Consider the following 13,364-nt stretch of genomic DNA (forward strand, 5'->3'; position numbering starts at 1 on the left):
CGTTCGCGTTTGCGGTTGCATACGCTTGCGCGTTTGCGTCTGTGCCTGTATATTCAGCGAGAGCTCTGCTGCGCACACCGAAGGCTGAATGCCGACTGCCTGCATGTCAAGTCGAGCGAGAGGAGTAATACGATAGACGCAGAGAAGGCGCAGTGCGGGTGGTGGCGCCGCGTGCATGCGCAGGAATGCGCGAAGGGGGGACAGCTGAGCCTCCACCACGTCATCCCCTCCCTACCCCTTTCGCCTACGCATACACAGGCGTACATACGCACGACGTCGCCGCCGCTTCGCTTTCCTCTGCTATCGCTGTCTTTACAGCTGCCTCTTCGCTCCTTTCTTTGCCGTGTGTCTTGCTCGTATTTCTTGTCGGCTTCCGTCTTCGCTCCGCCGCTTTCCTTAGCCCTCCCCCCTTGCCCCCTCCCGCGACTGCTTCTCTGCTTGTCTCTGACAGGAGAAAGGAAGGATGCAGGTTCGTGTTGGTGAGGTCGGTTGCCCATTCACGTTTCTTTCGGTTACTCGTGCGATGTTTCTCTGCGGACGGTGTTCGCTGCTCTCTTGCTTTCATCTCCGGTAGTTGTGCGTTAGCCACGGCACCGCAATTCAACGCGCTTCTCTCTTCACCATCGCGACCAGCCGAAAAACCGCTGCGGCGCCCCACCAGCGCCGCAATCTCTCTGTGGCCCAACAGTCGCCTTCGCCTCACGCCATCGCCGTCCTTCTCCTTGTCATATTTCTTCTCTGCTTGCGGCGTGCCACCCCACCCCACCCCTCCCCTCCCCCCGCCTTTTCCTGTATCTACGGACCTGGCGCTAAGCGCTACTTGCTGATGTCCGTGTATGTCTGCCAGCTCGCGTTTCTTATGTCTGCGCCGTCACCCTGTCTGCGTCTATGTCTTGATCTCTCCTCGCGTTCCCTTTACACGAAACGCGCCTACCGACGTGCTCGGTGAATGCAATAGCTGGGAGATGCTCGTTGATACGTGGCCGTTCTCTGCCATCGCGCATGAGCTAAACTGCGCTCTACCCAAGCCCACCACCCACCACCCGCCCCGCGGGTGGCCTCACAGCAGCTACCATCGTGCCGGTCGCCACGTGCTGCATCCTCCTCGGGGTGGCTCCGGCTCCCCACCACCAGCAGGGCAGTGTGGGGGCCGGGTGTGGGGTACGCTCGAGTCACGCCGACACGCTGCCCATCACATGGATGGCGCAAGCGTGTTCACGGCCGCGGGTCGCACCGACGCAGCGCCGTCCAGGACCTGGCCGCCGGCGTCAGTGGCGATGCATCGCTCTGACCTCCCCTACGGCGTCGGCGCTTGACCCTGTCACGACCGGAAGCGGCTCCGCATTGGGCAGGACTAGAGGGGGTGGGGTGCCGCTCCGCCTCCCCGCAGGGGGAGAGAGTGGGGGCACCGGGTCCCGAGATGCCACGCAGTGTGTGTGGGTATGTTTGTGTGTACCGGTCATGAGGGACATCCGATGAACAGTGAACGAAAAATGAGCGAAATAAGAAAGTCGATTGGAAGGGACAAGGCGGCGTTGAAACTCGTCGAGCTGAGCGTTGGCAGACTCTCCCGCCCACCCACACACCTCCTGATCCGCCAGTGGTAAGGAGATGATGGCTTGTGGACAGCACACGCACAGGATACTCCCACATTGCCTGTGCCCCCTCTTCGGGCCCCTCGCTAGATTTGCCAGTGCGGAAGGGTGCCCAGCGGGCATATCCGTTGGTTATCAAGAGAGTTTGAGGTGGCCGCATGTTATCAGTGGCAGCGCACCCACACACACACACAAGCGCCTTTCACTCTCCTCCCCAAACTTACGTGGTGGTTGCTGCATGTGCTCCACTCATTCACCTCTTCTTGTCTCTCCCTTTCTCTGTATCCTATGCTGTCCTTGCCGCGGCGGTGCATTCCCTTTCGACTCTCCCCTCTCTTACTCCATTGTGTGCGTGTGTGTGTGTGTATCTAATCCTGTGCAGAAGCTTCCCATACCTACACAAAAGCCCCAGTCTATCACCTTGCCGCCCTCTTGTACTCCATGCATCACCCACCCACACACACACACACACAGCGTATTCCTTCTCTTCTCCTGACTGCCTTTAGCTGCACGCCGGCTCTACTGTTGGCATACCCCCGCCACCATAATCGTTGCTACCTTCCCGGAAGAGGCGCGCCGTCACCACCTCCTGAAAGGCTTTCTCTTCCACCCTCGTTGCCCCTCGGCTCGGCTAGCGTGCGACAGCCCACGCACACGCATTACCTCGACTGCATATACGCACGCCCAAGAAGAGGCAAGGGAAGAGCACACGTTGAGTGACGGCGCGGTTAGTGAACGGTAGATTAGAATTATTGGCCTCCGCACACCTGTTCCCTTCATACACACACGTACACGCGCGCATCCCTCCCACGACTGCTCGAACGACTTCTACGAGTACAACACTCCTTTGCTTGCTCCTGCTCTTGCTCTCCCTCTCACCTTTAGTGTGCGTGTGTGTGGTTGACTCGTCAGGCCCTCACGCTTCGTATCACCGAATTCGCCCCTTGCCCCCCCTCCCGCCGCAGCCTCCACCACCGCGTCTCTCGCTCTCTCCGTCTTGCTGTGAGTGTGCTCACTGAACCGTCGCTTGGTGTTAACATATATGCCTTTCCTTTCGTGTCGGCACCCTTAGCTGTTGTGCGCGTTGACCTTCGCCACTCAACGTGTCGCTCTGCCGACGGTGTCGATTTGGTACGTCGCTGATTTCTCTGTACTTCCCCCCTCCCCTTTTTCTTTTTTGGGGAAAGCTTCGAGTCTGCATGCGTGTGTCCTCCTGTAGTTGTATCTTTTCGGCGTCGCTCCTGTGCCTTACCCCTCTCCCCACTCTCCACCCCTCCCGACTTTATAGATGCGACCGTGAGTAGGCCTCCCTCCCCTTCCCCGATCGTTTCTTGGTGCCTTTGTTTGCCCTTTCTTGTCGCTTCACATCCCTGTATCCTGCCCTCTCTCTTCCATCCTCCCTCGGGTATTGGTGTTGTCGTCGTGTGTGTGTGTGTGTGTGTGTGTGTGTCGCCGTCTCGGTAGTTTTGTTCCGCTCTAGCTGTCTCCTGTGTAACGACTGCCTTGCCGTTCTCCCGCTAGCGTCCGTCCCTTATTCCTCTCCCGCCCTCTCTCTCTCTCGTCGACCTGTGCGCCCGCACCCTTCTTGTAGCACACGCCAGCGTATTCGCATAAGCCTGTCGGTCTGCGTGCGTGTGTGTGTGTGTGTGTACGTGCGTATAATAACAGGTGCGGAATCGGTGCTTGTCTCGTCGGTTCTTCATTCCGTTCTTTTTTTTTCTGCTGCTGCTGCTGTTGTTGTTGTCGACGTCGCCGCCATCGCGTTGCAACTGTGCGTGTGCGTGTGTGTGTGTGTGTGTGTGTGTGTGTGTGTGCGTGTCTGTATGTGCGTCGCTGTCCGTTTCTTGTCTTGCGTGTCGCATGCTGCTCGGTGCTGCCCAACTCCTTCGCAAAACACCTTTCCTTTCACCCCATCACCAATCTGCGCTTGTGTACGTTCTGCTCTTGTCTGCCTGTGCACGCGTGCGTCTTGGGGGGCTCGTTGCTGCCGCGGTTAACCCTCCTCGTCCCCTTCCCACTGCCCTAAGCGCTGATCTCTTTTCTTTTCTGGTTTTGTGGTGGTTCGCCCTCCTTCTCTCTTTTCACGGTGCGCCGTTGTCGTTGCCGTTCGGATCTCCTCTTCCTCTTCGCCCCCAACTTTCACTGTGTGCGTGTCTGCGTGTGTAATCCTTGGTTTTCAGTCGTTGCTGTGAGATAAGAAAGGCGCTGCCACACAGCCGCCTCACTCGCTTCCTCTTGTTGCCTCTCTGTGCGGTGCACAGGCGTGCGTGCGTGTGCGTTGCGTCCCTCTCCCCTCTCACGTCTTCCTGTGTCATCCTCAAACCTCTGTGTTCCCTTCCGGCGCCGCTGCGAATTTATGGCGTTTTTCCACTGTGGGCCGCTCTCCCTCGCCCCCCCCCCGATTTCCCCCAACCCACGCCTTTGATCTGTGATTGATCGGCTGCTGTTTCGTGTGTGTGTGTGTGCCGACACCCTTGCACGGCGGCGTACCAGTGGAGCAACGGTAGGATTTGGCACATCTCCCACGCTCTCTGCTCTGCTCTTCGTGGAGCGGATACCACCCACCCACCCCCTCATTGTATAACCTCACGCACCCCGTCATTAGTGTTGCCTTTATTTTTCCTTTTCGTTGCAACTGTCACCACCCGCCTTCCTCCACCGCCTTGCGCGTGCGCGCTGAGGGGAGACGGTTATGCCCAAGTCTCTGTCGCGTTCAACCTTCAACGCCGTTTTCGAGCACTTGTCTGCCGAGGAGCCGCGCTCTAGTCGCCAGGGCAGCGCCAACGTCAGCTTTAACCACCCCCCGCAACAGCAGTCGCCTCTGCGACCCATGTCCGGGCAGGCGATAGACACCGCCGTCGAGGTCGTCGCACTGTGCGACCGCGCCGAGGGCAAGCCCACCACCTCTCAGGCGGAAGAGCCGCTGATGCCGCTGCTGCGTGACATGAACGACGATTCGACAGATGCGCTGAAGCTGTGCAACAGCAGCGATGAGCTGGACGGCTACTGCAGCTCCTGTGAAGGATCCCTGCCGGACGACAGCGCCAGCAGCAGTAGTGAGCACGCCTCTAGAGCAACGCTGCCGACAAGCGTTGCGGCAGCTCTGCGCAAGGACGCTCGTCGCAAGCCCCACAGCCGCCACCACCGCCACCGCTATCGCGGTCGTGGATCGCTGATACGCAGCGCTGCCCGCGATGAGGAGCGGCAACGGCTGGTGGCCATGAGCTTCGATGAGTCAACAGCAACGGCAAAGGCGGCGGACTCTGACACGACGACCATGGCATCGCCTGTCGTCTTAACGCCGGCGGTGGCTGCGACGGGGGGCGCAGCGCGCGAAGGCGCTTTCAAGGGGATTCGCACACCCTATCCAAAGCCGATCACCGCGACCACAAGCACAAAGACGTCGCTGGCGATGATCTCAGCGGCGCTGAACGTCGAGAGCCGCACCGCCGAGGCTGCCAAGAGAAGCAACAGCGATAGCCCCTGCTCCAAGCCAGGGAATGCGGTGAGCAACACGCGTGATGCGGTGCTGCCGCAGGTGCAGGTGCCGGTCTTGGCGCGTGACGGAGGAGGAGGCGAGTCGGCAGGGGCGCTGTGTTTGCTGGGCAAACGCGATAGCCGAGACGCTGCCGAGGTGTCGATAGATAGCGCTGGAGGGGACCAGTGCATTCTGGAGACGTCGCCCACCGCGATGTCGCGTCCACCCACTCTTTCTCCAGCTGGTACGCTAAGCCTGGCGGGCACTGCGGTCATCACCAGTAAAGGTAGCAACAACGGAAGTCATAGCAGCGCCATTGGCGCCGGAGACGCGTTGCAAGTGACATCATGCGGTGCGGCCACTCCTCCACCCGTTGATGAGGCAGCATGTGTCGCACCTGTTGCGGTGGGTCTGAAGCGCAGCACGGTGAACGTCCACGACGGGTTTGTCACGCGCACCGCCGCCTCCGTTTCCTCCTCCTGCCCGCTGCAGGAAGCCGCCCAAGGCCCCTCTGCAGAACCTAGGCCCGATAGGACGCTTTCCGTTCCACTGGCAGGTGAGGCCGCGGCAGAGACCACAGGTGTTGCCGTACAGGCAACACCTGTTGCCGGCGTCGCCACATTGACGTCAACGAACGCGACAATCCCGCTAGGCAATGCAGCGGCAGAGACCTCTGTGAAGCACCTGCAGACCCCCTCCGGCTCTCCGACGCTTGTCGACCTCTCTAGCTCCTCATCGGTCGGCGGCCACCACCTCTCCGTAACGGAGGGGAACGCCTTCCTGAAGCAGTCCGGCTCACGCCGCGAGGAGGCCTTCTACAACATGATACAGCCCTACCAAGAGGCGCTCGTGCGGGAGGCGGTGCGACAGGCGCCGCACACGGTTCAGCATTGGAGCCACCAGCACTCAGGCACACCGTGCGCAGGAGTTCAACAAGGCGCGGCCTCTGCCGCCGCCGCTTCCCTCTCCTCTAAAGCGAGGCACCTCTCGCCACTGCACACCAGCGCCACCCAGCGGCGGAGAGATGACGACAGCGACAGCGTCGTGGCCGACCCGGACGATGTGGCTGCCATGTGCGAGGCAAGGTGGGAAGCCTACCAGCAGTACGAGGCGGAGGGCATGTCCAACCTGAACATTCTCGCCTCGGAACAGCTGGCGGAAAAGAATACGGGGCGCGAGCGCCAGCGCTGTGGCGGAGGCAGTGGCTGCGCTGGGCCGCTATACAACAACCCGCCATCGCCAACGTCGCCGCGCCAGGTGGACAAAGATCTCGTCGAGTTGGCTGCCCGGCTGTGGTGGACGGTGCGCTTCCGTCACTTCTACCGCACTTCAGCGCCTGCCTACGAGGTGCAGCGGCAGGCGGCGGAGGCGGCAGGTCTGTCGCCGCTGTCGCCGTTGGCCTGGTCACCCGCGGCCACCACCTGTGGCAGCGGTGGTGCAGCCGTCACCTATTCTTTAGGCACCACGCCAGCGTCGCAGCAGCCTCACCATGCGCCACACGACTCCCTTGAAGCCGTGCCACCGAGACTCCCATCGTCGCCGATGAGCGCATCCATGATAGAACAGGAAAAGGCTGAGCACAGGGGTGAAGCAGCGGCGGCGCCGGCCCCCAACATGAGCGGCACCGCCACGCCGTGCATGGTCGGCTCCTTTGCTGCCTCGCTGCTGGAAGGGCTCACCAGCAGCTCCAGCGCCGCGGAGCGGCAATACGCCGCGCAGAAGCACCGCGCGCTGCAGCTGCTCGCCGCCTTCGTGCCACGCTACCACGGCACACGCCGCCTCTTCGCGCGTGACGTGCTCCGCTGCGAGAGTAAGGGGCAGCCCGCAGCGGCGTCGACAGCGCAGGCGAGCGAGGAGCAGCCGCAGCAGCCGGGAAAGCAGCAGATCGTGGTGGATGCAGACAACGACGATGACGAAGACAACAACAGCGGCGACAAGAAGATCTGCCGCATGATCATGCTCGAGTACGTGTGCTACCGCTTCCGTCGTCCGTGCGTCATGGACATCAAGATGGGCAGCCGCCAGTACGGCCTGCACCCCTCCGCGGAGAAGAAACGGAGCAAGGAGCGCAAGGCGAGGCTGTCTACGTCGGCACGGTACGGCATCCGCCTCGCCGGGTACCGCCGGTGGAACGCGGATGAGGGGCGGTACAACTGCCGCAGCAAACTGCAGTGCCGCTGCCTTAGCCTCAACGAGGTGAAGAGCGAGATGTCGACCTTTCTGCTCCACAGCCGCGAGATGGAGCAGGTGTTCCGCCGGCAGCTGCAGCGGCTGCGCGTCGCCTTCAGTCAGCAGACCATTTTCCGCTTCTACACTTCCTCGTTGCTCTTTGTGTACGATGCCGATGATCCGCTGAAGACGGCGCGGGTGACGATGGTGGACTTTGCGTACACGTACGAGTCGAAGGAGCTGCTGCAGGACGGCGATCCTGATGCCGACTTCGACTATGACGTCGGGTACTTGAAGGCGCTTGACACCCTACTCTCCCTGCTGGCGTAGTCGACCGCACGCACGCACTCGCGGTGGCACACGCTTCGTGTTTCAGGCGCGTGATTCGATCGTCTCTTTCCAAACGTGAATATACAAGCCTGCGGCACTGCAGTGGCAGCTTCCGCGCGTGCTTTATCGCCGCGACACGGTACCGCGCACGTGCCGAAACAGAACAGGCAAAGACACGCTCGCTGATGGGCCAGCGGCTCTCACACACACACTCACACGTTGGTGTGTTGGAAAGGAATGCGACAGGGAGAAGGGAGGAGAGGAGAGGCAGCGGTGAGGCGCGGGGCTTTCCTCCGTCCTTCCCTGCTTGTGTCTTGTTTTCTGCTTTACTTTTCGTGTGCTTGTCCTCCCTGATGAGCGGTGGATACGCCAGCCCCAGTGCGTGGCATCTCGGGACCCGGTGCCCCCACTCTCTCCCCCTGCGGGGAGGCGGAGCGGCACCCCACCCCCTCTAGTCCTGCCCAATGCGGAGCCGCTTCCGGTCGTGACAGGGTCAAGCGCCGACGCCGTAGGGGAGGTCAGAGCGATGCATCGCCACTGACGCCGGCGGCCAGGTCCTGGACGGCGCTGCGTCGGTGCGACCCGCGGCCGTGAACACGCTTGCGCCATCCATGTGATGGGCAGCGTGTCGGCGTGACTCGAGCGTACCCCACACCCGGCCCCCACACTGCCCTGCTGGTGGTGGGGAGCCGGAGCCACCCCGAGGAGGATGCAGCACGTGGCGACCGGCACGATGGTAGCTGCTGTGAGGCCACCCGCGGGGCGGGTGGTGGGTGGGGCTTGAGGCAGGGGCTGTGCTCAGATGACTGTGTCTGCGCACAGCCGTAGCGACGTGCCTGCCGCTGCTTCAGTTCACGCGCCTGAGGTCTGTGCCAGGGCCCGGGCCAGAGGGAGGGTAGAGTGCTGTGTAGCGCGTGCTCTACGGTCAGAGAATGGTCACGTTGAACAAGGCAGGAAAGCTTTCTCTGACTCGTTTCGTTTTGTGTGCCAGCTAGTCGGTGAGGAAGGGGGGATGAATGGGTGCATCCCATGTGCGCATAATGCAGTTGCTGTCACACCTCGCTGGTGCTGCTTTCTCTCCATTATGTGTGCACTCGTGGCACAAGTAGGGCTGCTCAACTGACGGGGGCGCACGCATCAATATCAACCCAGATATGGCCCTTAAACTCACACACCCTCCTCTACCCTCCTCTCCCCTCCCCTCCTCCTCCTCGCCCCCACCTCACCCCTTTGGCACACGCATCTAGCTGTCTTCCCACGCTCACCGCATCCCTTCCATCCTCATGCCTCTTGGGTTGCCTCGTCGTCTACGTGTGTGCGTGTGTGTGTATGTGTGTGTGTGTGTGTGGCTCTTCGTGGGTTCATCTGTCTCCTCCTTTTTTCTTTGGTTAGCTCGCCTCTCCCTGTACGCTTCTCCACACCGCACGTTGTAACGGTTGGTGAAGAGTGTGTCTGTGTATGTATGTGCGCATATGCGTGTGTGTGCGTGCTTGATCGATCGTTGTTGCTTATCACGCTTTTTTTCCTTCTCCTTGGCGGTGAGACGATGCATGACGGTCTCTCCGCCGGTGGGCGTGTGTCGCACATCAGCCCTTTCCTTTCTGGCCTCCTCTCCACGGGTTTGTAGAGGTGCTCCCTTACGCCTTTGCTCACCCAATGGTGAGCGCAGAAATAAATCGAGCCTCGCCTTCTGGATGTATCCCCTCCCCCTCACCCTCCTCCTGCCGTTGAGGGGTGGCAATCGTTGGGGAGTGTGTGTGTGTGTGTGTTGCCTACAGTAGGCCGCTCGGACTTCCTCCAGTCAAGTGCACTGCGGCGAGCCGCAGGGATGATGACCTGTTGGCCGTCTGTACCCCTCCGCCTCCCCTCTCTTCGCTTGTCACCGCCACTATGTCGTCTGTATCTTGTGTAGGCATGAATGTGAGTGTGGGTGTGTGCATACGTGAAGTGAGAGGTGCCGCCATCGGCATGCCGTCCCACGCACGCGCACGACGGTGCAGTATGCCAGGGCGCGCCCATCTGCCTGCCGCCTTGATCCCAACACACATCCCTCCCTATCCATCTCTCCCTCTCCCTATAACCTTTCTGCGTCACCCCTTTCCACTACGCGAGCCCAAGCACACGCACACGCGCACCAACCAGTAGCACCCCGCCCCCTCCACTCCAAGGCGCGTTATGCAGGTCGCCTGATTCTTCGTGCCCTATCGTTGTGTTTCACCACACATTGATTGCCCCTCGCACTCTGTTTGTGTGTCACGCACCACCGCTACTGCTGCTGCCACCACCATCATCACCTCTTCAGCCCATCCACCCACCAGCACGCCTCCCCCTTCCCCTTCACCGTTTCCTCACCTGTCCGCGGTTGCCTCCTCGGCGCGCACTGCCGCAGTGATGCTCACTCTTGTCATCACTGGCCGCGCATCGAAGGAGCTGAAGGCGCAGGTGCGCGCAGTGTTGGTCGATGAAGCGCAACTTTTCAGCGCTTCGGCGGCCTCAGAAGTCGAGAGCGGCAGCGTGTTTGTGCTGTGCATCGATGCCGAAGACTCTGCGGTCATGGAGCCGCTCTACCAGGGGTATCACTACCGCTTTATCTGGTCGACACAGAGCTCGATGGCGGAGCTGGTGTCGGCCGTGCGCCACCTCCTCGACTCGATCGCCTCTACTCAAGCGCACAAAGACAAGCGCGTTGGCGGCTCCTTCATCAGCACCCGCGGCGCCTCCGAGGCGTCGAACTTCCTGGACGTTGTCCGCGACGGCTTGGCGAGCGACGGCGGGCTGTACATTCTCAAGCAGATTCCCACGATGCCGGACTCGCAGATATACTACTTCTGCAAGCAGCGCAACCTCCCCTACGTGGAGGCGGCGGCGATGATTCTGGAGCAGCTCGTGGACGCGAGCATCACCCCGTCAACGCTGTATCCGTTGATTCTCCAGGCCTACGACCCTAGTCGCTGGTCCGACAAGGACGACATCTGCCCCTTGACGCCGCTTCTGATAGGCGGGGAGACCACGCCGACCAGGGAAAGCGGAGCTGACGCGGTGGACGGCCTCATCCCGTCCGTCTCCTTCAACGCACCGGAGCGGTGGGCGGCGAATATGTCGGTAATGGAGCTTTTCCATGGCCCCACAGCTGCCTTCAAGGACTTCGCCCTCCAGCTCTTTCCGCGCTACTTTGGAACGGCGACTGTCACGCAGGCGAAGGACAAGTACATCATCCTCGCCGCCACCTCCGGCGACACCGGCGTTGCGGCGATCAGCGGTTTCATCAACGCGGGCGGGCACTCGCAGGTCATGGTGTTGTACCCCATGCATGGCGTCTCGCCGGTGCAGCAGACGCAGATGCTCTCCTTCGACGATGGCACGCAGGTGCGGACCTACGCGGTGGACTCGAACTTCGACTTCTGCCAGCGCACCGTGAAGGAGCTGTTCTCCAACGCCGCCCTGCGCGACGAACTCGCGGTGGCAGAGCCGACTGCCGTGCACCTCTCGTCCGCCAACAGCATCAACTGGGGCCGCCTCATTCCGCAGGTGGTCTACTACTTCTGGGCGTACCGTCACCACGTACAGCATCCGCCTGCGGGGTGGGTCTTCGGCGACCCGATCGACGTGGTCGTGCCGTGCGGCAACTTTGGCAACATCCTGAGCGGCTACATCGCCAAGATCATGGGGCTGCCCGTGCGAAAGTTGGTTGTCGCCTCAAACCAGAACGACGTGCTCTACGACTTCGTGAAGACCGGCACGTACGACATGCGCAACCGCACTCTGGCGGTGACGTCGTCGCCGTCCATCGACATCTTGAAGGCCTCCAACGTGGAGCGTTTCCTGTACCTCCTGAGCAACGGCGACACGCGTCTAGTGGAGCGGCTGATGAACGAGCTGGACACGAACGGTGTCTTCACCTTACCAGACGGCGTGCGGGCAGCGATGCAGGCCGACTTTACCGCTGGCCGCTGTAGCGAGGAGGACTGCGCGGCGACCATTAAAAGCGTCTTTGAGCTATCTAGCGGCTCGCGGCTGCTCGACCCACACACCGCCGTCGCCGTCTTCGTTGCTCAGCAGTTCCGCGAGGAGGAGCTCCTGAGCCGCGACCTCACCAACCCGACGTCCTCCGACACTGGCACCGATGTGCCGCCGCTGGTAATCGCGAGCACGGCGCACTGGGCAAAGTTCCCGGCGCCGGTGCTGCACTCGCTGCGCGGCGAGGGAGCTCAACTCGGCGAGCCGGCTCCGTCCGTCGCGGCCGCGATTCAGGAAGTACGCGCCCTCTACGCAGAGATCAAGAAAGCGGCCCCGAAGCAGCAGGTGCACCCGGCCCTGTCGCACGCGCTGGATATGGCGCAGAAGATGGCGAAGGAGGCGCGCGCTGTCGGCGCCGATGTGGCGGCGATCGAGAAGGAGCTGAGGGATTTCTCGAAGTGCTAAAACGAAACAGCACGAGCCCTGTTTTCTGCTCCTTGGCAGCGGCGGGACGGAGGTGAGAAGAGAGGGCGGAGGAGGCAGCCGCAGCAGCGGCGGCGGCGGTTTCAGCGGTGAACCCGCGTACGCCTACCTGCATGCGTGCGTCTGTCGAGAGCGAAAGAGAAAACGATGGCGTGCTTGTCGATCTGTGGGTGCTTGTGGTCAGAACTGTCTCCACCACCGCTCATCAGCCACCTCCCTCCACCGATTCTTTCTCTCATCCGCCGCTAACGCACGCCCATCACGGAAGCGGGAGACGTGCGTAGGGGCATGCGTCGGGGGGGGGGGGGGGGTTTGGATTGCTGATTGGGCTCGAGCATGCCAACGCGCTTATTATCTCTGAAACTGCTCTGTCCCTCTGCGTATGTGTGTTTGTATACGCTGGCTCTGTTTCCGCGGCCAATATCGTGTTCCTTCTTTGTTCATCGGATGTCCCTCATGACCGGTACACACAAACATACCCACACACACTGCGTGGCATCTCGGGACCCGGTGCCCCCACTCTCTCCCCCTGCGGGGAGGCGGAGCGGCACCCCACCCCCTCTAGTCCTGCCCAATGCGGAGCCGCTTCCGGTCGTGACAGGGTCAAGCGCCGACGCCGTAGGGGAGGTCAGAGCGATGCATCGCCACTGACGCCGGCGGCCAGGTCCTGGACGGCGCTGCGTCGGTGCGACCCGCGGCCGTGAACACGCTTGCGCCATCCATGTGATGGGCAGCGTGTCGGCGTGACTCGAGCGTACCCCACACCCGGCCCCCACACTGCCCTGCTGGTGGTGGGGAGCCGGAGCCACCCCGAGGAGGATGCAGCACGTGGCGACCGGCACGATGGTAGCTGCTGTGAGGCCACCCGCGGGGCGGGTGGTGGGTGGGGCTTGAGGCAGGGGCTGTGCTCAGATGACTGTGTCTGCGCACAGCCGTAGCGACGTGCCTGCCGCTGCTTCAGTTCACGCGCCTGAGGTCTGTGCCAGGGCCCGGGCCAGAGGGAGGGTAGAGTGCTGTGTAGCGCGTGCTCTACGGTCAGAGAATGGTCACGTTGAACAAGGCAGGAAAGCTCGCCTCGTCTCGTTCTCGGATTCCTTTTCTCTGTCCCTGTGTGGCTGTGGGTGCATCTGCACCGGCACGCGCGTCGGGATGGCTTGGAGGCCAGGCATGGGGCGAGGTTGGCTGGGCAGAGGGGAGGAGAAAGAAGGATGAGTAAGCGCTCACACAGTGCGCACTGGAAGTCCTCACACGGTCTTTGTTGCCAAAATGCAGGAAAATGAAAAACAAACGGGACGCATCGGCGGCTGGCTGGATGCGCACGCGCATGTCTCCCTCGCTGACCACCACCACCA

General features: G+C 61.7%; 2 protein-coding genes across 2 annotated transcripts; both read left to right on the forward strand.

Annotated features, from left to right (window-relative positions):
* Positions 1 to 4,287: 4,287 nt before the first annotated feature.
* Positions 4,288 to 7,572, forward strand: LINJ_14_0340 (putative inositol polyphosphate kinase-like protein; the record flags this gene model as incomplete). Its single annotated transcript, XM_001464180.1, has 1 exon — positions 4,288 to 7,572. The coding sequence occupies one exon, from the start codon at positions 4,288 to 4,290 to the stop codon at positions 7,570 to 7,572; it is 3,285 nt and encodes a 1,094-aa protein (XP_001464217.1).
* A 2,391-nt stretch (positions 7,573 to 9,963) lies between these two features.
* On the forward strand, positions 9,964 to 11,994 carry LINJ_14_0350 (putative threonine synthase; the record flags this gene model as incomplete). Its single annotated transcript, XM_001464181.1, has 1 exon — positions 9,964 to 11,994. The coding sequence occupies one exon, from the start codon at positions 9,964 to 9,966 to the stop codon at positions 11,992 to 11,994; it is 2,031 nt and encodes a 676-aa protein (XP_001464218.1).
* Positions 11,995 to 13,364: the final 1,370 nt, after the last annotated feature.

The sequence above is a fragment of the Leishmania infantum genome, chromosome 14 (genome assembly GCF_000002875.2).
Source record: "Leishmania infantum JPCM5 genome chromosome 14".
In the NCBI taxonomy this organism is placed as follows: domain Eukaryota; phylum Euglenozoa; class Kinetoplastea; order Trypanosomatida; family Trypanosomatidae; genus Leishmania; species Leishmania infantum.